We start from the raw sequence: 26,388 nt of genomic DNA, 5'->3' as shown, positions 1-26,388 counted from the left end.
GGGGTAGTATTGGTTGGTGTGCTGCTTCCTTGTGGAGCTTGTAAATGGACAGCTGCTGGAGACTGTGCTATGCTTTTTGATCTTGTAGTCGAAAGGAAGTTCAAGAAAGTGGACCTGAGAAAGGAACTGCTGGGAACTGTTGAGAGCTGAGAGCTGTTCGGAAACAATAATGACTGTAGGTGCTTCGGCAAAACTTTAAAGAAATACTTTGCTGGGAAATGTATATTTGTTTGCTCTGGACTCATTATTGATAGGAGTTTGGGAGTTTATTACTACTTTAAAAGGAAAACCTATATCCAACATTTTTGCACTGTGCAATTTTGCACAAAACATGCTAAACAAAAGCTGCTACTTTCATTAAAAGTGTTTAATGGGTATTACAAAATAGTGAGCCTAAAATAAAAGCAACATAAAAATCAAGAACCCTTGAGTGCCTTCCAGAAGCAAACAGTCACTTCTATGGGGTCAGGTAACATGTCCCCTACTAACTGCCATAGAAAAGGCTTATTCATGTACTTGGATTCGTTAGGTGAAAAGGATAATTTTTCGCTTTCTGTTTGGTATATCTGAGGAACACTACTCCAAACTTCAGTAAAAGCTAACCCCATACCAGATATGCTGATATGCTGTAGTGAAATGCAGGAGTTATACAAAAGGAATTATTCTTAGTAAATTCCTTAAAGACGTGGTGGTAGCTGGTCAGTCTCTGGCACTGGCCTCTCCTGTTTTTGGCGTTTCTTTAGGTGACTCACATCTGCCTATCCTCTCACCCAGATCATTTGTAACTAATTCCATAATTCACTGGAAGTCTTATTTTGTCTGGAGCAGCCGGTCCAGACATATCCCTCTAATGGCTGTGGCACGTACAACCGTTTTTTATATTGATAGTGATGTCCGGTAACAGAATGACACCTGGGGGTAGGATCTGGCAGACTGTCAAAACTTTCCACTGCGACTCAGAGTATTCCAGTTTTCTCTATATTTTTCTTTGTAACCACAAGCACGTCACATTTTATATACCACTATAGGGGGTTGGGAATCACTCTGGTCAGGATTCCCTCTGTAATAACTCTGAGTGCCATATGGAATGCCAGCCATTAATCAACGCTAAGATTGTAATTCTTAGTTGGTACTTATTCGCAAAATTTTGCTAAAATAGCTGCAGGAATTACACCTATTTTTATTTTACTACAGATGAGCATATTAGTTTTGTCATTAAAGCAGGCAAAACTGTTCTTAACCCTTGCAGTGTATACCCTGGCACTGCAGTGCAAGTGCTCATTTTTGTCTAGGTGCTAAAATAAAAAAAGTTATACTCTCCCGAACCTTGAAGCTGGCTGGGTGTTCAGAGCTCTCTCCAGCCTGACTCCTTCTTCACTGCAGCAATGGCATGTCCCTTGGCGTCCTTCCATCCTACACAGTGTCTATAGGACATGATGACTTACGGGACCTTAAACTGCTGCAGCGGAGGGGGGGAGTAGCTTCAGGAACCACTCCAAGAGCAAGCCGACTCTGACAAAAACTGGCACTTAACCCTTGCATTGTGAACCCACTACAAGTTAAGAACAGTTTTGCCCATAGTTCTGCTTTAAGCTTCGTATTATCAGGATCTTCTCTGTTGTTGACAATAACTCCCAGGCAGTCAGAATCTCAGGGTCAACTTCAGCACTGGGTAGGAAACAGTTAATATAGTAACGAATTAAAGACATTCCAAGATAGGAGAGTGATGAACAAGAGTCCCAAAAGGCTTGTCCTGATGTTGCAGGCCAATATAAAGAAGAGAAGAACATCTCTTTATGTCTTTGGATTGAAGAAGTGTGACTCCCTTAGCTGTCTTTAGGAATATATGGAAAATTCTCATATCCTGAACACAATGGTAGTTCATCTTAAACGCTGTTCTTGGATTGTGTGTACCGGGTCTCCTTGATTCAGGTCATGGTATAACTACTAGAAGTCAGTAACATATAACTGCACTTGTTTTGTTATGTTGAAGACATTTCGCCACTCATCATTTTCTTGGACAATCAATTCTGAAACATTTCTTGATACCTTAATTAGGGATGTACCGATACTAGTATCGGTGCCGAGTATTTGGGCGAGTATTCCTGCCTAGCCCGATACTTGAGCTTCCGGTATCAGGAAGCCGGGCAGTGAGTCATTACACGCTGCCTGGCTTCCTGATTGGCCGGGAAGCCGGCTCCATGCTCCCTTGTCACAAGTGAAGAGGGAGCATGGAGTCGGCTTTGTGGCCAATCAGGGAGTCGGGCAGCGTGTCATTACATGCCCCCTGGCTTTCTGATTGGTCAGAAAGCCGGCTTCATGCTTCCTCGTCACCTGGATTTCCGGCCAATCAGGAAACCGGGCGCCGTGTAATGACGCGTTGCCCGGTTTCCTGATTAGTCGAGAAGCTGGCCAATGGTGACGAGGGAGTATGGAGACAGCTTCCCTGCTAATCAGGAAGCTAGGTGGTGAGTCATTACATGCCGCCTGGCTTCCTTAATGGGACTTCCGGTATTAGTAATCAGTATTGGCGAGTACCGAAAAAAAATACCGGTGCTCGATACCGAAATACTGGTATCGATGCATCCCTAACCTTAATGATTGGATGAAGGTAACTTGGATGTTCGTGTGGCTATAAATGCTTGGGGTATGTATCCAACACTTGTTTGAAGTGAGGAAGCCACCTTAATTAGTGGTATAATGGTATCAATGTTGCAGAACAAGTCTAGTTGAATGTGACCAACCGCTACTTACTGAGCTTGGTCTATAAAAGCCAATCCTAGGAGTGTCCGCACTACAAAGAGGAGATTTATTTCTGTCCAATCTCACACAAAACAGACATTTGTTTCCTGTAATCTGTTTTTAGGTAATTTTAATGATGATGATTTTGAAATTAGCCGCCTGTGGTCATATAATTCAGTGACCTACCTCTTTTCTCCATTGTATTCAAACTTGATCCTGGCGTCCTGCTGGGGAGAAGATAAAAACTTGTTAGATATATTTATGTATAAAAAAAACTGGACTTATAACTGCTGATCATTTATCGGACAAGAAATTTAGTATTGCTGGAATTACTCCAGCACACTTGAATGTAACTGATTTAGCACTGAGGCCGGGGTGGCCAAATCTGAAGTGGGAAGCAGGCTGTAGCTGATTTCAGTCTTATCGTATTTCTTATCTAAGACTGCAAATATGAAATAACTGGGAATTAATATTTCATAACAGATCTCCAAGACACCCACACAAACATGTTAAGAGGAAGAAATACAATAGCAATCAGCTTAACCTATAGCTGGTCACTAACTGTGGATGTAAAGAAACCATTAAAGTTATAGCAAGCTTTCCTAAAGTCATCCTACGGTAATCATCCTTAAAGTGGACCTAGTAGTAAAGTAAACCTTAAGTGAATGCATGCTAATCAATGTGTAAATGTAACACTTACCACTCCCCCCTGACAATAACTTCATCTTCCCTTGTTCACAGATAGACTGCAGCATCTTTGTTAAAGGAGAACTATGGCGTTAAGGCTTTTCCCCATAGTTCTCCTTAGGGTAACGGGAGGACACAAACTAGCATCCTCCCGTCACCCTAGGCTCAGTATACCGCGAGCTGTAGCTTGCGGTATACTGAGACGCCGCAGTATACTGCAAGCAGCTGCTCGCAGTATACTGAGACGCCGCAGCTGAAGCGGATCCCGACAATTGTGCCGGGATCCGCCCAGCTGCGTGACTGACAGCTGGCTCTGCCTATCTAGAGGCAGAGCCAGTTGTACCCGCCCCCTCCCCCGTCCGTTCCGCCAGTCAGCGCTGGCGGATCGGAGCGGGGGGAATCCATCCCCTCCCCTGTCACGGCAGAGAGCCGTGACAGGATCGAGAGGTGAGCGAACGCCGGTATGTGTTCGCTCACCTCCCGATCTACTGAGCCGACCTGTGACAGTCTCATTGTCACAGGTCGGCTAGAACTATGAGGTGAGTGAAAAACACTCACCTCATAGTTCTCCTTTAAGGATCAACATGGTAAGAGATGGCACAATAATGTAAACTGCCTGTGCAGTTCTTGGCTGTTTTCACAAATGTCGGACACCAATAGGCCTCCTGTTGCAACCTCTCACCTTGTCACTTGCTATAATGCTACAGTATGAGGAAATACTGTAGAAAATACTGAGGAAATGCTTTATGCTGCCTGCAGCAGACTGATGACATGATCTTAGTCTAGGCAGAGTCACTTGACTGGAGTTCAGCGACTGCCTTTTAATGATAATGCAATTCTTATGCTTTTAAACATCATACTGTTGATGTATATTGTAACATGTAGTGTGACCAGAAATTACTCATACAAACTTGTAAAGTTACTGAAGGGTTCACTTTAACCGCTTCAGGATTCTGGATGTAAGTCATACATCCTGCCTTCAGCCAGATACTGGCATTTTAAGTTAAAGTTATCTAAGCAGTTTTGGAGTCGACCAATCACTTTTATGGGAACCCTCACTGCTTTGTTGTTCCCAAGTTCTCCTTCTCCTCCTCGGAGCACAGAACTACAATAAATGCTGTAAGGATGGTGAGTGGGAGGACATCATAGAACATCCATTCTATGATGTCCTCTCAGCTCTGAGCACTTCTGGGTTCAGCGCTATCAAAATCCTGACTTTCTAAAATGGATCTGCTTGAATATATACAGCAGCCGCATATGAACATGTACACCGAGTAATCCATATGGTCTTACTGCAGAATTCCAGAATGAAGATAAATGCCCTGTGTGAATGCCGCCTAACTCTATTGTATTGAATTGTATTGTAACTGTGCTATCTTCCTTCATTTTGTAAAATTATGTGCAAACTGCTGGTGCTATATAAATCCAGTATAATAATAACTATGGACACCACATGCTTAGTATGTATGCATCCGGTAATGGACAATGAAATGTAGAAGTGTCAAGGTCTACTTTTGCTGCTCTAAACATTCCTGCTTACAAGTCTACACACCAAAAATTTAGACTCCGCTGTGATGGGTGAGCTCAGAATGCGGTTATGATGTGGACGGCATGCTGCCAATGTGCCATCTTCTAGCTGAACTAGGTTGTCTAGTATAATCTTGCCTGAATGCAATATATGTGCAATGTTCCCTATACGTGCCATGCAGCATACAGCGTGTGCCGTATTCCCTACACATAGGCAACATAGAGAAAAGACGCATATCCTGCGTTCAGATCTGCATAGCTGTTTTGTTAAACTGCACTGGTTGCTTGTGTGTCAGTGACACACCTCAGTTTTTCACTTGATTGGAAAATAATCACTCTTGTGTGGGCGGGATGAAGAATTCCATGTATTTACAACTTGTCTGAAAGCCGAGAACATAAAAGCCTCAAGTTTCCATCATCTCATTCTCTAGATGACGAGGAGAGGGACAGAGTTCCCCAATCTGCTCCTGTGGAGCTCTGGATAATAAAGCCTTAACCCTCAAATGTTAACCGAGTCAGCTATAGCCTTTTTCTTTTGCTTGTACAGAAGTTAAAGTGAAAATTAAACATTGGCATATATATAGGGAGCCAAGCCTACCGGCTCAGTCATTCAGATTTTTATCCAGACATTGCTATAGTGCCCCATTGTACCACGATCACTTATAATGTGGTGATCTGTGACCCCAACTGTTTGTGATACATGATCGGGATTCCCAATCACACCCATTTAAGTTTTTAACATACAGAAAGTCTAACGTAAAACACACACGAAGGAGAGAGAAAAAAGGGAAACAGACCGAAAGAGAGAAAAAACAAAGTGTTACATCGAAAGGTTATCAAGAAGTATACAGAGGGAAATCAGATTAATTTAAAATAAATGAACTTTAGCACAGTAAACCCCTTTCAGACGGGCAGTCCGATCAGGTCCACCTGTCAGTTGTTCAGGTGGATCTGATTGGAAGTCCAATGGTAAGTCTATGGACAGCCAGATCTAAACGGAGCGGAGGTGCGTCCATTTACATCCGATTACCCTGACTCTATCCAGATCCAGAAAACAGAGTTTCATTTTGGCGAACCTGAACGTGATGGAGGTAATCTGCTATAAACGGACACATGTCCTCGTACATCAAACTCCCCATAGACCTAACATGGGTCTGGTAAGTTCAGTTCTTCCTCTATCATTAGATGGAGGAATAAACTGAAGGAACAAGGTGACATCCGCTCTGAACAATCAGCATGGGAGCCCATGCACAGATCCCCTGCTGATCGGAACTGACAGGTGGAAGGTGCCAGCTTTATCTCAGGAAGACAATACAATTGTTCAGAAAAATGAATTCTGAATAATCAATTTGCCCTACAAGATATGTCAGCCAAGGGGTGCCTGCAGAAAATGTTTAAAATACAGATAGTACTGAACAAGACAAACACTGCTGACTTTGGGGCTCATGCATGAAAAATGTGCCAACAAGATTTTGCTGACCTTAGTAAACAGTGCCATGTATACAGTTCAAAGTTGAACGTGAAATACAGATTCTGATTGGTTGCTATAGGCAACAAAGCAATACAAAATACAGTTCAAAGTTGAAAGTGAAATACAGATTCTGATTGGTTGCTATAGGCAACAAGGAATGTTTTTCTTCCACTTTTTTTATACATAAGCCCCAATCTGTCAAAACAGTGGCCAACTGTTATTCTGCTTGCTCTTTTTGCCTACAGTGGTGGCTTCCACAGAGCTACAGATTACACAGCACAGTCAAATAAGTGACACATAAATGTAAAATATCTCCATTTTAATACAGTGTTTCATAGTGTTACTAGTCTATTAAAAAGGGAATGTACTGTAGAGACAAATCTATAATTTTGCCACTTTATAGATCACTAGTTCGGCCTCATCTGGAGTATCCAGTTTTGGTCACCAATACACAGAAAGGATGTCCTTGAGCTGGAAAAAGTCACGAGAATGGCAACTAAACTAATTAAGTGGATGGAGGACCAAAGCTATGAGACAAGGCTACTAAATCTAAACATGTTTACGCTGGAAGTGAGGAGATAAGGGGGGACATGATGTTGATGTACAAGATGTTCAATGGTGACAGCAACATCAGCAATAAACCTTTTACCTCCATAACAAGGACTAGAGGCCACCACCTAAAACTGGTGTAGAAAAGATTTAACCACAAGGGGTCGAAGGGGCTTCTTTTCAGTTAGAACGGTTAGGGTCGGGAACTCGCTGCCACAAGCAGTGGTATCAGCTGAGAGTGTGGAATCGTTCAAAAAACATTTAGATACCTTCCTCAGAGACCATAACATACATGGGTACAGGTACACTTAAAAACAAGATCACACAGGGACTCGTACACACGCATACAGATGAAGAATCGCATACATACACGCAATAGGTTGAACTTGATGGATCTGTGTCTTTATTCAGCCTCAAATACTATGTAACTATGTAACTTTGTAACTATATACAAATCTTTCCCAGAACATATCTGCCACTTTTTGGGACATTTGGTTTTTTTCTTTCCTGGCAAAACTGTTGTCATTTATGGATGGATGCTAGCAAGCTAAAGCATCTTATGTCCTCTTAGTTTTCCAGAATTCCCCCAGCCTCTATCCTCTGCCAAGACTTTGACGAAGGTGTCACATTTTCACAACTTGATTGCCCGTTTGCTTCAAGCTATGGAGAAGTCACTAGGCGGAGCAAGACACTCTGACGTGGCTTCATAGTGCCTATGGCAAGGAGTTCTGGCAGGGACCTCTGACAGCTGGAGTCCCCTTGAGCTATAAGAAACTGTTAGGTGATTCAAACCACTGGCCTACGCTAAAAACTGAAATGACATATTTGGGTGGACTTCATCTCTAAAATATACTTTTACTGGGATGATTTATGTGAGGATTTATTTAGCAGACTTTTAAAATATAAACACAAGCGCAATAGGATTCTAACATCTGCCTTTTACTCAAGTGAAAACACCATCGAGATCTGTAAAGACATAGAGATAGATGTAAAATGTTGGCCAAAATGGAGCCACTTTCCACTCACTTCAACAACTATGTCCATGTTATTTGCAATAACTATGTAACATGAAAGGGACCAATTGAGAATTCCTTACAGTGACATTCATAGCACAACAAGTAGAGCATTTCTGTTCAACAATAAGGGTACGTTCACACCAGATACAGTGCGGTCCCGCCGATGCTGGCCAGAACGCACTGCATCGCATTGCGGCCGGCTCACTATTTCGTGGGGGCCTGGCGGGCCATTGAAGTGAATGGCACCGTAGCCACGCCGCAATCCGATCGCCCGCAAAGGATCGCAGGGTACATTGTGCCTGTGGTCCGGTGTGGTCAAAATAGTGCTTGAAACACTTTGATCGCACCGGACAGGACCACAGGAACAATGTGCCTTGCGATCCCGTGCGAGCGATCGCATTGCGGACCGGATGTCGTGGCTATGGTGCCATTCACTTCAATGGCCCGTCACGGCCCCTCCTGCCCCACAAAAAAGTGAGCCGGCCACAATGCGATGCAGTGCGTTCTGGCCAGAATCGGACCGGAACACACTGCATCTGGTGTGAACGTACCCTTAGTATCCCCAAATAAACACAGTTAGTGAAAGCAATACAAACATAAACACTGGAAGAAAAATACTTGTTACACCCCAGCTTTCGCCCTGCACCCTACCTAATTCCTGCTTCATGTAAAGTAGATGGCGCTGAGGTCGGTGGACCTTACTGCAAGAATCTGGGAAGGCTGAGGATGCCAAATCTCGCAAGATGCTCTAGCACAGTTTAGGTGGGCATTTTCAGTGATGCCCCGAGAAGGACGGCAGTGGTGGGCGAATCCGTGACGGCTCGGCAATTCGTGTGGTTTTGTTCACGATTGCTGTGTGGTCAGGAGTCGCCCAGGTGTGAACCTAGCCTCACACCTATATCGGGCGATATCAGTTGCCGTGCGGTTTTCGTGCAATTTTGTTCATAAGATCGCGCAATAACGCGCGTTTTGTTCTCCATAGAGATGTACAGGTGTTCAATCAAAAGCAGAAACAGCCATGACCTAAGTTCCTGTTCCTGGCATATGCTGTGTCATACTGTAATCATGCGATTATCGCTCCAAAATCACCTATTGAACATAATGCGCGATTTTTCAATGCAAGTCTATGGGACCCAAAACAAGCCACAATCGCCCGAAAATAGCTCCTGGACCTTTTTGTGCGACAGCCGATTTCTACCACGCGACAAATCTCAAAGGTGTGAACACCTTCTATAGACTTCAATGCAATTCTGTGTTTTGTGCAGAAGGCCTGTGTCTGTGTTTTGCCAGGCCTCAAACCCCTTAGTGTTTTTCCCCAATGCCGGTGGATCAAATCCTTTACTTTGACACAGAGGCACACTTGTCACCCTGCACCCTAATTCCAGTCATTTTTTTTACTGGGGAGATTTGGGAGGGGCTCAAACTTCTATCAGGTTTGAAATGCTGTTGGGATCACCAAAGAGCAGGGGAAGACAACAGTACAATCATGATCTAGCTGTAGATCACAGCCATGTGAAGGGTAGATCTGCTATCACAGGCGTCACGCACCCAGGGCATATACTCTGCATCTCTTGCCGGATACCCTCGGTGCCGACTGCTTATTATTGTTTTATTATTTACCTGACTATCATACTGATCTGATAGCTTTAGTAATTTCACTTCCCCAGACCAAGAAAGTAGGTCAGCACTGATTTAAAGCAAACCTGAATGAAACACCCCTGCTTAATTAATTAATGCTTAAAGTGGAACTTTACCCCCTTTTACTAAAAATCACATCAGCATGCAGCTCTGCACCAGGGCACCCCACCGCTGCAAATCCCCTAAAGCCTGATGTTCTGGCAACAAAATCTTGTGAACCAACTGACTGTGCATATAGGTATTACTAACTATGCTAGTACTGTAATAACAACCCCTTGGAGACACAGAGACTGAATGATTATGCTGGTGTCATCTCCCAGAACGTTTTGCTCTTCTCCAGGCTTCATCTAAATTCCTCCTGTCCTCCATATTTGACTATCTTCCCCATGCTACTTCAAATACCCTCTATTATCCAGTAGACCCTCCAATAACATTCAGGGAACCAGACAATGGCAACTTAGGCACAGTGCAAGTCCATAAGATTGACTTACTACTAGGTGTAACATTACTATAACTGGCCTTGTCTCTGTCTTTACTGCAGTGGGAATGCCCTGCTCCTATTTGTCATGCACAAACCCAGTTTACTTTCCATAGTGGTCAGTTTATGTAGCCTTGCCTTCCAGTACATGAAGGGTGAGCCATGATGGAACACATGCACAAACACTCAACATGTAATGTTTGTGCATGTAGCCGAGCCAAAATAATGAACTTTTTTTCTCTCTTTTTCATTCTTTGCACTGACCCAAAACTTCCGCCCACTTCTGTCGGTCCTCCAAGTATGACAATCTGTGGTGGCTAAGATCCAAGCAAAATAAACTCAGTGCTTCAGTCGCATGTAAACACAAATAGTTATAGAGGGCCTGGATGAACAACCAGTTTGCAGCAATACTGGATATTGAGGAACAGGAAAGCAAGTTTTATAATGTACATGGTGATTTTTCTAATATCAGTAGGAACATCTAACACTAACTGGAGGACTTAGGAAAGAGGTAATTCTCATATTTGGTGACTTGGCTGTACAATTAAAAGATCAGGTTGATGTCAATAAACGTATCAGGGTTAAAGTCCTGAGTCTGTGTAATATTGTTCATTACATGTAGGCTCTGCTTCCTGTATTGCAGTGTTACAGAATGGTTGTGCTTCACTACTCCTCACAATGACAGCCTATTGTGCATATTGTGCAAATGTATTAATATTATTATACAGGATTATATAGCGCCAACAGTTTGCACAACGCTTTACAAAATGGGGAAGACCGTACATTTACAACACAATATCAGTACAATAAGGTTACGAGGGCCTGCTCGTGATAGCTTACAAACTAGTAGATCTCTAGCCAATCAGATGGGGGTTTTTTGGCTGTTGGAGGCATGGTCATGTGAGTTTGTTCTAAAACAAAAATTCGGACGGATCCGAATAACAAACCGAATCACATTTCGGACCTTGAATCCAAAAAACTAAACAAATAAAAATCTGAATGGATCCAAAACAAAAGAGAATTTTTGCAGGGTTACAAGTCTATTAATATTCAATACAACAAAAATATAAAGGAACAAACATGTAAATCACGGAAGTCACATAAAAATGACCTTACTTTATATTATACTACATGGGGGGTAGCACAGTGACTTAGTGGTTAGCACCTACTTTCTATGTTCTCAGTGTGCTTGCGTGGGTTTCCTCCCACACTCCAAAGACATGCTGGTAGGTTAACTGACCCTAAGTATATGTATGTATGCCTGTGAGATAGGGACCTTAGACTGTAAGCTCCTTGAGGCCAGGAACTGATGTAAATTTACAGTATGTAAAGAGCTGCAAAAATTGCCAGCACTATATACAGTAAATACCAGTCATAATAATATGAGCTCTCTTAAAGTATACCAAAGGCCTTTCCCTTCAAGGGCACTGACCTCCAAGGAGCACTTTTTGATTAACGGTGGTCTCCACTTTGCTTTTTTGACAGCGCTGCTTAGGATCATAACACACAGGCCTCCTTGAGGCCAAAGCATTCTTGCTTTCCCTCTAGAACGCCCCAAGTTGATGTGTAGCAGCAGGAAAGTATTCAGCACGTTGTCCAATGTTTTGTCAGCCAGTTCCCATACTCCTCATATCTAGTAATCCTTTAACAGTAAACAGGTTGTATGTATTACGAACATCAGCAGCAGCAAGTTCATCTCTGATAGGATCCATGTGGTGTACATGCTGTTGACATGGCTATAGCCCAATTTTTTTTTATAGCATTGATAGAGTAGGGGAGGGTTAATTTCCGAACCCTAAAAAACGAATAGCTGCAAATCTTCCTTATTCTACACTATACGGTCTGGATGTTAATGGTTCGCCTAAAATTCTGCCAACTTTTACCTAACATTCACTATTTTTTTTACATAAGAATTCATTAAACAATGAGTGAATCTTGGGTGAAAGTTGTGTCATTTCTTGGTTAAAAAATATTGATAAATTGACTTCTGTGTCACTTACCTGGAACAAGTATTTGCATATTGGGCATACCAATCTTTCACTAGCTACATGCTTGTTTCATGTCAGAGACTCAACAAGAAACAAAGAAAGGTAAGAATGACATGCCTGCAACATATACCATCAAATACAAGTCAGCAATGGCGGCACCATGAAAAATGTTCACGGGGGGAGGGAGGGAGGGGGATTATTTTGTGCAGCATGCTTAGCTCCCCAAACATTTAAAGGGATGATCCAAAAAAGAGCTACATTTTTAGCAAATGTAGGAATACTGCAGAGATACGGCAGATCTAGCAATATGGCAAGGAGATGTCATTGCTGGAGACTCTGAGACATGAGTTATAATAAACCATCAGGTTATTCCCCACCAACATGCATCAAAAACTGAAATATCAAGTTGTGGTGGACTGACCTCTTATGTTCCCTTAACACCTGCAGGGCCACAGGGTGATTATGTGTGACCTATATCATAAAAATGACAACAAAATCCAGAGTACTTTCCAAGCAGAAATACTTGCATTGAAACACACCCTTGCGTATCTTGCCAATTTTTGTTTTCCAACGGGACTTATGGGGGAAGGCAGTGTGTGTGTGGACTGGATTAGATTAAATAAAAGAGCTGGACTTGATGCCCAGAATGAAGTGAATAATGACACATTACAGAACACATACAGAGCTTACTTTGAAAGGCCTGGACGCATGAGAACAATTCTCTAAAATAAGATATTTCTGGAGATTAACATGCAGCTTAATGAGACAGCAGTCTGGAGGTCCTTCTCTTAGGTAATTAGATGTTCTCTCTGGAAATGTTGGCTACCATTTGAATTTATAGTTGAGAGACAGTCAATCTTGAGTCCTTTATCTCTCCTACACAAAGAACATACTGTTTATTAGCATAAGAAAGAAAAATGGAGGCTTTGCCTGCAGCAACCAGAGTCTATATGTGATCCAGGTTAAAATAAGGTCAAATTCATTTGCTATAGAAGAGCTAAAGATTCCAAACCTCTGGCGAAGTGGAAATCCAAGATCTTCACGTTCAATAACCTGTGCCAACTGTTTTTTTGGTCTACTGATGTGAGGTAAAAGGATGTACACCAACCACCACTGATGGCCTAGAGACTGAGTGCAGCTTGCCCTGTTTAAGGACACCCTTTGTCTGAGAGCTGAATCATGTATTTGGTATAAGGGGTTTCATACTATTGTGAGTATTGTGAGTATAGACATCAGGCTGTGCAAAAATTGAGCACATAGCCCAGGAGGGGTCAAAATGCAAGCCTGTTATATATCTGTAAATATTCCTTATCTTACACTATAGGGCCTATTTGTCAATAGTTCAGACAAGGCTGCTTGTTCCTGATTTGGGCTACAGAACCTGGAATGGTAACAGGGCAGTGCAGGAATCTAAGAGCTTACTGGATTCTGTCAGGATCAAGAAGGATTTTTTGCACTTATTAAACAGATAAAATTAAACACTTTTAATGGTAAATTTAAGAGACCAAAATAGGAGTTCAAAAGGGACCTACATATCCCATCATGCATTGCTTCCAGCAAGCAATGATGATGTTTCATCATGGGAAGTTCAACTGTTGAGTAGTGTAGTTCAGACGGCAGGCATAGTTAGAGTGGTGATACAAGAAAGTGCATATTCATGGGGCTGAGTGAAATTGTGTCAGTGCAATGAAGAACATCCTTTGGGGATCTTCAGTGGGTAAGTTTACAAACCTCAAGATCAATATGGTAATTAGAAGTGAAAAAGAACTTCAACATTAAGTTTGGGTCGGTGTATAGCCGCGTGCAGCCATGTCCTGTCATAGAGCTGAACAGGGGGCTGCACATGGCTACATGCAGCAGCTGTCCCTCCCGGTGCAGGTTTCTTCACAGACATGCTGTGCAGGTCCATGTGAATGAGGCCTGACCTTTTGTTAGGACAGACAGAGGGGGATTTATCAAAACTGGAGCAGGCAGAATCTGGAGCAGTAGTCCATGGATGATGACGAATCGGCTTCCTTCTTTCATTTTCAAACAACAAACTGAAGAGAGAAGCTGACTGGTTACTACGGACAACTGCTCCAGATTTGATAAATTCCCCCACAGTGTTCAAATCTAGTGTGCAACTAATAATGAAATCTGCCAGCACAGTACATACTGTGTTCATTAGAGTATACATAATTTCCCACAGCCCTCCTCCTTAACAGTACATAGTGGGGAGGCTAAGTAGGATTTTTAAGCAGGTAAAAAGCACTTAAAAATGTAAGCAGCAATTTTAATTATTCTGTTTAAGTTATGTGCTGTGAAAGCGAGCAATTAAACAAATATAAAATGGGTGTTATGCCAATTTGGCTGCAAAAATGGAAATAATATTTAACTCTCATTTTACATTAGATTATTAAATGAGTTATATTTCTCATAGGACCGTGATAGATGGAAATGTGCCCACCTTAAGCCGCACACAACCGTTTTCCAGAGAACGCAGTGCAGGGCGGGATGAAAAGCAGGTGTTGATAAAGTATATCTGCTAGCTATATAGCCACATCTGGAGATACTTGTGGAACCCCATAATCGGATACTTCCACAGAAACGTGAGGCAGTGACAGTGGGCTGCTCGCTAACTAGATGCAGAACCCGGGGCGTGATGCTGCTGCCTGGTTACGGCCAGAAACATATACAAACAAGCAGCACACAAGCCTGTGTCCAATCACTGCTTGCAGCATCCAGCACAACGCAGGCTTTAAAGGATAAAATTCTTTTGAGATTATTGAAAATTATTCATCAGGGTCCTCTACCGAAAGAAACAGCTGCAACCCAGCCAACAGTATTCCAGAACCAGAAGAATGTAAAGCCTTTATTCAATGCAGCCTCCAGCTTTCTCAGTGACAAATGTATGAGGTGTTTGAGAGAGGCAGCAATCATTATGCTGCATGCTACGCGAGTGGAAAGACAACTGTTAGCCGACACTTGGCTGATGGGAGCCCATATCTGACCCTATTTTAAGAATGTTTGCTTCTTTTTTTCCCCTTATTACCCCAGTGGAAACTCCGACATCTGTCTTTATTATATAGAAGATACTTTTACGCAGACACATTTATTATATAGTATGAAGCAATTAGGGCTAAGGTACATGTGAGATTTTAATCTCTTGCTACTAAGATAATTAGCCACTTGCTAGTAGTCACTAGAACAAGCTACGGCTACACTGTAAAAACTCAATCCTGCTACATAAATCATTAATGTTTAATCACTATGGGCTTCATTTATAAAACTCATTTAAAGATTACACTGGGCGGATGGCACTCACTTTCCTAGATGGCTATATGTCGGGTTGAGGTTTTATAAGTGAACCCCTATGTGTAGGTAATGATCATTAAACAAATGGAACAAATGTTTCACCTGCCAGACTATTTGTAATCCTGTTAAACCAGCAGACTATTTGTGATTCTGTTAAGTGTCTTCTAGGATTCATGTGTTTCAATATATAGCCAGTAGTGATGAGTCCAGGCTTGGTACGAACCCAGTTTGCTTAAAGGAGAACTATGGGGTCAGTGCTTTTCCACATAGTTCTCCTAAGGGTAACGGGAGGACACAAACTAGCATCCTCCCGTCACCCAAAGCTCAGTATACCGCGAGCTACAGCTTGCGGTATACTGAGACGCCGCAGCTGAAACGGATCCCGACAATTATGTCTGGATCCACCCAGCTGCATGAGTGACAGCTGGCTCTGCCTATCTAGAGGCAGAGCCAGCTGTACCGGCCCCCTTCCCTGTCTGTTCCGCCAGTCAGCGCTGGAGGATCGTACAGGGGAGGGGGGAATCCAGTCCCTCCCCTGTCACGGCTCTCTGCCGTGACAGGATCGAGAAGTGAGCGAGCGCTGGTATGTGTTCGCTCACTTCCCGATCTTCTGAGCCGACCTGTGACAGTTTCATTGTCACAGGTCGGCTAGAACTATGAGGATGAGTGAAAATTACTCACCTCATAGTTCTCCTTTAAGTTTGCCAACACTCAAAACTGTGACTGCCACCCCTCATCCTGGCCCAATCAGTTGCGGAGAGGCGCAATTCCCTGCCCCACAGCTATATGTCACACCGGGTCTGGGAAAGCCCCTGCCACAACTTCCACCACTGACTGGACTGGGAGGGGGGAGTGGCGGTGACAAATTAGAGCAGGGTTATGCAAACTCAGGTGGACTGGAAGTGTATTGGAAGCCTACTGCTCCCCCTGTTCCCTTTTCACCTGCACTACACAGTTGAGGTTCTTCTGATGCTCCAACCTCTTGCAAGCCAACCTACACACCTTCATCTCTACCCCCCCCAGCATCTGAAACAAGTTAGGATAAAGCACCACACAAAAAAAAAAAAACCTAATTAGCTCACAATATTGCCACTTCCAGTTTCAGCCTTTTTTCTGTCATGCGGGTTTTATATAAAGTTAAAGCAGAACTATACTCCCTTCCGGTAAAGCGGTGTCCACAAGCTCTCTCGCCAATGACAACATCTTCACCTGTTCCTCTTAAGGGTTCAGGATCTTTGGCCTTCTTGATTTGCTGCAGCAGGATGATGTAACTATCTCCACGTGCATGGGAGTTCATTCATCCCAGCACCTGGCAGATGTTGCAAATATAAACGAGCTACATATGCCTGAAGTCTGAGGCTAGATTCAAACCTGGGGAACACGCAGGCTGCGCGATCGTGCTAGTGCACACAGCGGTTGCCACACAGCCTCATGGATTGCAATGGGGTCATATGCGTGCGGCAATAGATAAAAAAAAGTACCTTTTTTGCGACACACAATGCGCTGCTGAGCGTGTTCAAATGCACGGGCGGAATCGCGGCTGGAAACCGTGCAATCCGCCCTGCACAACTGGGGTGCCACTAGAAAATAATGGCACCCACAGCGCGATCGGCCATGGTGGGCTACTCTGTGACCGCACAGCAATCCGCAGAGTTTTGTGCCGGATTCCCGCGCGGTCATGAGTTGCCCAGGTGTGAACCTAGCCTCATAGTTGCTGCCCTGTGAGCTGTCTGTCTTCATGAATGTAGTGGTAATGTAGCAGTCCGCCTTACAACAACGACGACTGAAAAGTTGAGAATCTTCACTTAAAAATTTGTATGAATATTCACTTTAATTATCTAATTTAATTATCCAATCATGTGAGAAGCAAATTCCTGTTCACCTTAAATACCCAATCACAGACTGGATATCTGAAGTGAATATTTACACAATTTTATGAGTGATGGTTCTCAACCTCCAGTTAACCAGCCCTACTGTCTCTTATCACTCTTATCAAGGCCAGATCAGACCTAAGTGTTGTGCTAAATGCATGGTACTGTGCAATCACACAATGATGCAACGCACAGTACTACAATAACATCCGGCGGGAAAAAAGTAGTGCATGCACTGGCTGCCAGGAGATGCATTGGGGTTCCATTCAAATGCATGGCAATGCAACACACATATCGCACAGTGTGCCATCGTGTGCGCTAAACCCGTGTGTGAACTGGCCCTACAGCTTCTCCCTTAAAAGAGAATTATGGCCAAACCTTTTTTGGCCATAGTTCTCTTTAGGGTCATGGGGGATGTTTACTAATGTCATCCTATGACCCAAAACTCAGCATATAAAGCGTGCTATTGCCAGCTGTATGCTGACAGCGCAGAGCCACACTGCGGCTTGAAAAGATACCGACAATTTTGTCGGGATCCACCCCACTACCTGATTGACAGCTGGCCCTGCCACTCTAGAGCCACAGCCAGCTAAGCCCGCCGCCTCCCCCATCTGTCCCTCCAGTCAGCGCTGGAGGAAAGGAGAGGGTAGGTGGCAATCCCTGTGGAGAACGGTGACTGACAGTCACTTCTCACTGCAGGGAGAAGATTGTGAACTGAGTGATCAGCTGATCGCTCAGTTCTCGATCAATAGAGCCGGCGTGTGACAGCTGCAGTGTCACATGTCGGCTCTAACTATGGGGATGAGTGTACTTCACTCTTTCCATAAATCTCCTTTAAATTGATGAAACACTAATTTTCCGAATAGGCCACCAGTTGAGCAACACTGATCTTACTGAATGGGAGCTCATACTGCGAGTACCATAGGGGAAGTAATAGCCTCATGGATATCTAGTCTTAGCATTGGCTGGGGCTCACTGATCTGACAAATTGCATACAGTAGAGCTGCCATACTTCTTAAAAAGCTGCGTACTCCAATCTGACCAAGTGGGATATAAGGCCCCGTCCTATTTTTGCTGCGCAGATCAGTGCGGTTTTCACACAGCTGTCAATGGAACCCCGCTGATCAGCGTGGTTTTGGGCGTTTTGAATTGCATTTCAGCGCTGAAACGCAATGAAAAACTCCCAAATCCTCCCTTATGAAATCAGCACAGTAAGCCCGCTGATCCACAACCACCCTGGTGTGAATGGGCTCTTAGTGTAAACAGGCCAGGAGCATGACTTTGGACCTGTCATTGACTTTGAACAGAAAGAAACAAACTTATTCAAAAACAGGCAACAGAAAATAGAGCACTCAATGGTGAAGGGAAGTTGAGAACTTTTCCAAACAGAAAACAGAAAGTGAAGGACTTTTTCAATTGCAGACATCTGCCAAAATTATTTTTTCCTTTTCCTGAGCAGAAAAGCACATTGTACATGCATTGACCAAATAACTGTATTATTGTTTTGTTTTGGTAAAGAAGCAAATCATAAATTGGGTAATTTTGCAAAGAGAAAAACACTGGATAACAGTTTCACAACTGTGTGTATTAGTCAATATGAAATAAAAATGGAAGCTGTGAGCTATACTTTGTAAATGGTGTAAATAAATGGAACGAGAGTCATTATTCTAAAACACTGCGTACATCTACTCTACAGCTGGTCTACAAGAGACACATGTTTCTGCAGATGTTTCCAATATTTGTTGGGTACATGGACATGGTCACACCCTTCTTCTGACAATCTAAACATGTCCCTTTCCATGCAGTCATAAAATGTGGGATTCGTGGATGTAGAAGGTCCTAAAAGCAGACATATTAGAATTCTATGTTAACAGCCAATCTGTAAAACAACTTCTGCTTTTTAATGTTTAAGAAAGGAGAACCTGACATTCGCTTTCCAGACGGCAACCCACAGTTAAGCAATTTCTATTAATATCAAAGCTTGAAAATACATAATCTCATCAGATGAAGTATATTTTGACTAGCATGCTGGGTATGGCATCTGGGCTTTACTTGTCTTGTAATAACAGTTTCTATCTCACAGCAATTTAAAGTAGAACACAAGCCAAAACTTTTTTTGTTTTGTTTTGGATAGAGTAAGGGCCGTCATAACTCCTGTCAGCTTTTTTGGGTATCTGTGTCCCATTGGTAAGATTTCCCTTCCTGTCTGATATCTACAACAGGAAGTTAGAGGAAATCCCTCCAAAGTGAGGGAAATCCCGTGAGGTCACTAGCACCAGTGTCCCCATTGGAAGATTTCACATATATTTTCAGGGATCCCAACCTGAAAGAAGCAATTTCAGGGAGGTGTCCCTCTCATTTCAGGGAGGTATGCAAAGTGCAATAGCCAATAGGAATCTAGCTATGCATTCGTATGCCATTTTTTTCCCCGTGCATTCGTATGCCTTTTTTTTTCCGCTGCTCCCGATGTGAGAAAAGAAAAAAAAAAAACGATCGCAGGATAAGGTTTAATCTGCTCGATCGAGAGCCGCTATCTAATAGCGGGAGACTCCCGGAGCGTCCGCGAGAGTTGGGATGTCTGTATTTCTGTTCTGGTTTTATTATCTCATGATCCTGCTCATCAGACTGAAGACATCTTGTGGCAAAAACGTACTACAAGGGAAATCTCTGAAGATGAAACTTCTGCAAAAGCTGTTTTTATTCATTTATTATTCTAATGGGCTATTCGTTTTTATCTTGCTATTATTGGCTGGAGTTCTGCTTTTAAGCTGAAAAAAAAAAAAGACATGTCTATTTTTTCTTTTTCAGTTCTCTTATCGAAGTTTTGTATTTTCCTGGACGCTTACAAAAACAAGATGCTGCCTATGGGGCGACATCCAATTTAAAAGCACAATCAATAAAGCTGATACACGGCTGGCTGTTTTTGTTGTGGGGCTTCCTTTTTCCTCCCCGACTCCCTGAATTCCTTCTGTTTGCCTGCAGACGCCGTGTTATTGTTTTGGGTTAAGGTTCAGAAAGGCTCTTCACTTAATCAAAACAAGAAGGCCTTTCCTCCGCAGCTTGTCCCCAGACTAGATGACATCTTTCCGCTGTTTTCTGCTTGCCAGAAAGGTTAACAACCGTGTTTTTGCACTGAAAAGCGATTTCGCAGAACCATTCAGCTATTTGTGGAGATATTGGATTTCCGATGTTAATACGAAAAGTCTGCGGAGTAAAGAAACAACACGTGCACCTGGACAGTCAAATTCCAATATTATTCACTGACTGTGTAATAATGACAGCCTGATCCTTGAAGAATTTATGTTTAGCAGAAACTTCCTCATATTTCCATCCAGTGAACCCTATGCCTTACAGCAGTAAGAAGAAAGAACTAATGATGCAATTTTAAGAAGCTGCAAATGACTAACGTGCATTGACAGAAAAAGGAAGTGCTAAAAAAAAAAAATGTGTGCAGATATGATCAGGTAACTCAGGAAAGACGTGTCTGGGTCAGCTATTTTAGGTGCAGCTTAGATGGAAGGCAGTTGTTCAATCACCTCAGCTTCAATATATCATATTTTTGGTTTTGGGTTTGTTTGTGCTTTAAAGGGAAACTGTCACAAAGATTTGAACAGTGCCTGCCTTAAAAAACCTCTGATAAAACCTTATACTCTTATATGGATGTACTGCATTTCAGTTCCAGGGCAGTGAAGCTGGACATATGTAGGCAGAAAAGATTGCAAGAGAAGGCAATGTCCAAAACTAGCATGCTGGCCAGTAGTCAGAGTGGCAGCTTCTATGACAGTGGTTCTCAAGCTGTGTAAGCTCAGGACCCACTTTTGTCCTTGGTCAGTAAGTCGTGACCTGGTGCCTCTTCTGGAGTCTTCTCTTGTGCGTGGAAGTTGTCTAGAAGTCCATGATCAGTGGTGAAGCCACAGTTGGTCCGGTTGCATCCCAGCGAGCTCCCCCTCGTCACAGGCACTTTTATGTAGTTTGTCACCCTTGGATCAAGGGGGGACTAATTTTGGTTTACGAGATTTCACTATTTATTGCTCAAGCCCTAATGACTGAGCAATAGTTAATTTTTATTGATATACAGTTTTATAAAGTTAATAAAGTTTAATTTATTTACAACATTTTCAAACCAATAAAGTGCAACCATTTAAATTCCAATTTATTGTTGTGTTTTTGTTTATTGTTGGGTATCATGGTGCCATTCCTTGTGTTTTCTCTTCCAAAAAGTTGTACCATAGAGGTCCTTGGACAAGAAGAAGAGGAAGAAATGGCATGTTGCCTCCAAAATGCCAGACAATCTGCCTCCATAATAAAATACCCAATTCCACTAGCGATACAGCTTCTTGATGTTTGTACATCACAACTATGCCCAAGGACAGGCCGCTCTCATAGCTCTCATATTGTCTGCTGGATTGTTCATTAATAGAGTAATAAAAAGGTTCTCTCGCAGGCTTACTTGAGCAATTCTCCCCAGGTAACTTATTTTGCATACAGTGTAGGCATACTGTGATGCTATAACTGTTAAAGAGACCCTGTCACTAGAAAATTCGTTTTAACAACAATCTTCCCCTAAAATTACGTGTGCATTTAACATATTTTCGGCATGTTATTGACCTGTAATAGCCTCCATCATGTAGACATTTAAAACCTTGAAATGTCATGTCCTTTAGATATTCAGCGTGGCTCAGTGAAGTACATGTCCCATGATGCACTGGGCTATCAGTGATGGAAGGGCAGGATTGTGGGTATTGACAGTTGCCTACTCCTTCTACTAAAGAAAGCACTGACTTAATTCCATCCGCAATGATCTGAAAGAACTACACAGTCTGTTACATGACCGGTTGCCCCTCTCAAGGAGAGAGAACACAGTGCTGGCTGGTCTTATAAACTAGATATTTAGAAGAATGAACCCTGGAAAACATTATGTTACAAAGCAATTATTGAGTGCCTGCTGCACAAAATGTAAAGCAAACTCAAGATTTATGGAAGGTAAGAGAACACTGTTGCCTTTATATTTTTGACCGGCGTTCAGCTCTAAGAACCATCCTGCTGGCACGGCCTAAACACAGCCACCATTTAACAGTCAAGCATTTTAGAAACAAGGAACACAAGACTCACCTGTTTGTTATTCTTATTACGATTACTGTCCAGTAATCCTCCACATCTCCCCAGTGCTGCCAGGTCCTTCATAATTAGATTGAGGGCTTCCTCTTCATCTGAAAAAGATCAGTCATAAATTAGAAGGCCATCACTATGCCCATGACATAAAACACAGCAAGTCAGCATTCTGCAGCATGTTGACACTGCAAACATGGACGTGTTGAATTGCTGAACTTTAAACCCTATTAAAAGGATATCCAGCATCATATTGATCAGCCATATAAGTCACTGGTCTTTTTTATGGCTATTTTGTGCAGTCTGTATACTCCTTGTAAACCGACCTTAACACCTAAAAGGCATGTCTGCGTTACTAAATACTATTTTTTCTTCACTATTAAAGCCGACCTTCAGCAACTAAGCAACTTTTCCTTCCTGAACTCTCCCCCACCCCCCAAAGTGCAATTATTCTATCTTTAAAAAAAACAAAAAGCCATTATCACCTAGGTGAGAATGATGTGTCCTGCTCGTGCAGTCTCCTTGGATATCTCCGCCTCACAGGAGACTGCGGGAGCAGGGAGAAAATAAATCACCAGCTCACCAATGGATGTTCATCTAATGACGCCTTTCAGCATATCAAAAAAAGAGCACCGTTTCAAGACCTCGCTGGGTCCCTTCATCAGGAAAGGTGACCAACTTCCCTGCTACTAAACATTTATATGCATGTCTTTTTTTTTTTTGGACTTCATTTGGACGTTCACACATGTTTTACACAAACACGCATATACCTGGTGGAGGTACCATCTGGTGGATTTACCATCTGTGATGCTCAGATACAGGAACAGTACTAATGATAACTCCCAACATCCCAAAACAAATGAGGAAAAGTCTCATTATGCAATGATAAGATGGTAGCACTGAACAAATCAAACACTTGCCAGTGAGATGTAATTTATCATCTCACCTTCCATGAGGTCATCCATCCTCCAACACCTGTAAAAATATCGTTAGAGTTATTTTGTGCCCAGGCGAAATAGGCCAAATGAAGGATAAGAGAGCTGCCAGGTGGTTATCATTGCATTTAGATAATCACTGCCCAATACCTGGGACTTGGATGACAGTATATTCCTAAGAGATGAGTTTGGGCAACAGAGACCCTTTTCTTTGCTCCGGTTCATATAAAGAAAAGGGGATTGGCCCTGACACTGTGCTCTTTAAAATCAGAGCAGGAATGCATTAGGATTATATATACAGCGTATCTAAATCATTGCTGGACTCCTGGCAGAGTGATGTTTACTTGACAATCAAGTTAATTTGCATAATGTTTTTTGGCACAGAAAATCCAGAAATTAAAATATTTGCCGCAGATTTTTTGGAACTAATAAAAAGTTCAAAAAATACCCTATCTTTAACCTACCTCCTTAAGTGGGGTATACACAGTACGAATGTCACGGTTCCTGATGAACTCGCTGAAATTTGCACAGTGGGTGCCCCTGTGAGAGCCTTTCTACCCGGCATCCTTCGATCAGCTGATCGAAGGAGGTGGTTGGAAAATTATTGGCCGAACAGAGCTAGCAGTCAATGATATACTAGCTCCCTCCAGGTAGTGTGACAACGGCCGCTGTCAGAATACAATGCAAACTGAGGGGGATTCGTTCGCCAAATCTCGTAAGCGTTGATGGAGGAATCTGTAATATTTTCTTTGTTTATCCCGCAGGTTGAATGAAGAAAATATATATGTGTACACCAGCTTCAAACTGACCCTAAAAACTACCACCTCTCAAATGCAGAAACCCATAAACCCTAGGCCCTGATTCACACCTGAGCATTTTGTAGCTGGAAGTTCAAAACTCCAAAACGATCAAGAACCAAAATCCTCTGCTTTTAAATTGTGCCTGTTCACATATGAGTGCCCAAGCGTCTGTAGCTCGAAACCTGAAGGTCACAAAGGTATATGAGTTAAGCTGGCCATACACCTAGAGATTATCTGCAGATTTTCTATGGTCAGATGGAAAAGCGCAACAGATTCCTCCATCTACGCTAAACTGAGTGGATGGAAGAATCTCCCGCTGGGCCAAGCTTCAGTATCATGCTAGTCGGCCCCACTGGCTCTCAAAAATCCTGAACAACCTGATTGGATACAGGCATTGTTCAGGTATTTTGAGAGCCAGTGGGGCCGACTAGCAAGATAGTGAAGCTTGGCCCAGCGGGAGATTCTTCCATCCACTCAGTTTAGCGTAGATGGAGGAATCTGTTGCGCTTTTTCCATCTGACCATAGAAATTCTGCAGATAATCTATAGGTGTGTGGCCAGCTTTACTTTTGAAGCAGAATGGGGCATTTTTGGCCTCATAGACTTTAATGGAAGCACCTGAAACACGCCTGAAATTGAGCATTTTTCAAGGCTAAACAACCTCTAAAGGCTAAATAATCTACTTTTTCTGGTACTTAGCTTTCCATTGGCTATAACTAAAATGCTTAAGCTGAAAAAAACACACAAAAAACAAATAAAAACTCTGCAGATTCACCTGTAAATGCTCACATCCAGGTATGAATGTAGCCTAAAACTTATCTAACTCTAACACTTAAAATCTATTTTTAGTATGTCTGGCATCATGCCTCACTGTGTACAGTTTTCTATAATAACTCACTTTTTGTGAATCTGTGGCAAGGTAACCTGAAGATTTTGACATTAACGGCTGATTATGCTTTGTCCCTGCCATGTAATTAGAACTGGTGTTGTCAGGCTTCTGTGCAAGTTCCTTCAGTTGGCTGTTGGACTGTTTTGACCTGTTAAGCCACCGAACATCCAACTAAACGAGCTTGCATGGTAGGCTGACTAATGCCGCTGGTAATTGCGAGGCAGTGGCACTGGATTGTTAGCCTTAACAAGAGAAACGAGAAAGTGAGAGGAAATCCTTCCAATGCGAGAAATATCCCTGGTTGTCACCAGAAATGGTGTCGCCATTATAAGACTCCCCCTCCATTCCTGTTGTGGTGGCAGCCCAAAATTAGGGATTTTCTTTCACTTGCACTGTTGGTGATTACGTTTAGCTGAACAAACAAAGATGGTGAATCTTCTTCACGGGGACACAAACAGCAATCAGAAACTGACAGGAAGTATGGGTATTACTTTAAACTGTGGAGGTGGATTAGAAGGATGGGGAAGTGAGGGGAGAGTTCTTTATAATCACTGCAGGTTCACTGTAACAAGTGAGAGTACAATTCAGAAACACATATTTGAATGACAGGAAGAAAACAGTTTTCTATGGGCATGGCAAGCTTTCATTCAGGAAAAGCTTAACATTTTACCTAATTACACCAAGCAGATTGTTACAAACAATTACATTTATATCATTACATTTGTATAAGGAAGTATCAGCCCTGGTAAACGGGATTATTTTACCTCAGTGTTTTGCACCAGGATTGCTTTATCAAGTGGACTGTGCTTAGCTTACTCTCACATCATAGCATTACGCAAGCCCAATAAATGTATGTCTGCTTTAAAAATGAACACGGGATTTGCTTACGTGATTTCTGGAACACGGAGAAAAACAAGGCTGATTGCTTCCAGGAACAGCCAGCCTTTTAAATGTTTTCTTATTATTATTTGAAATCAGCATACACTTAAAGGCTAAAGCTGGCCATACGCTATATGAATTTTGAGAGGTTCTTGATGAAATTCGCACAGTGGGTGCCGCTGTCAGAACCCTTTCGGCTGGCATCCCTCAATCAGCTGATAGAAAGAGACGGTCGGAAAATCTTCGAACAAACAGAGCGGGCAGCCAATCAGCTGCTGGCTCTGTGCGGGTATTCTGATAGCGGCCACCAGCTGAATACAATGAAGACAGCAAGAGGTTCTTCGATCACTCTCGTAAGAGTTGATGGAGGAAACTGTTATATTTTCTATGTTCAGCCAGCAGGTTGAACGAAGAAAATATTATAGTGTACGGCCAGCTTAAATTTACCTTTTAGGCCACGTTTCATGTTATACCCATATTCAGGTTGTAACATAACACATGGTCACATCACTCCCC

At 42.6% G+C, this 26,388-nt stretch overlaps 1 protein-coding gene across 1 annotated transcript in view; it reads right to left on the bottom strand.

Moving 5' to 3' along the window:
* LOC108784622 (mitogen-activated protein kinase kinase kinase 3-like) overlaps positions 1–26,388 on the bottom strand; it is a 71,938-nt gene that overhangs the window by 23,591 nt on the left and 21,959 nt on the right. The window contains exons 2-3 of the mRNA XM_018553487.1: positions 22,374–22,471; positions 2,929–2,966 (exon numbers count right to left, since the gene is read on the bottom strand). Of these exons, the coding sequence (XP_018408989.1) occupies positions 2,929–2,966; positions 22,374–22,471 (136 nt within the window). The remainder of the gene's footprint in view (positions 1–2,928; positions 2,967–22,373; positions 22,472–26,388) is intronic.

Source organism: Nanorana parkeri, unplaced genomic scaffold (assembly GCF_000935625.1).
Source record: "Nanorana parkeri isolate BGI_ZX_2015 unplaced genomic scaffold, ASM93562v1 scaffold121, whole genome shotgun sequence".
NCBI lineage: Eukaryota > Metazoa > Chordata > Amphibia > Anura > Dicroglossidae > Nanorana > Nanorana parkeri.
This window is presented reverse-complemented; position numbering and strand designations above follow the sequence as displayed.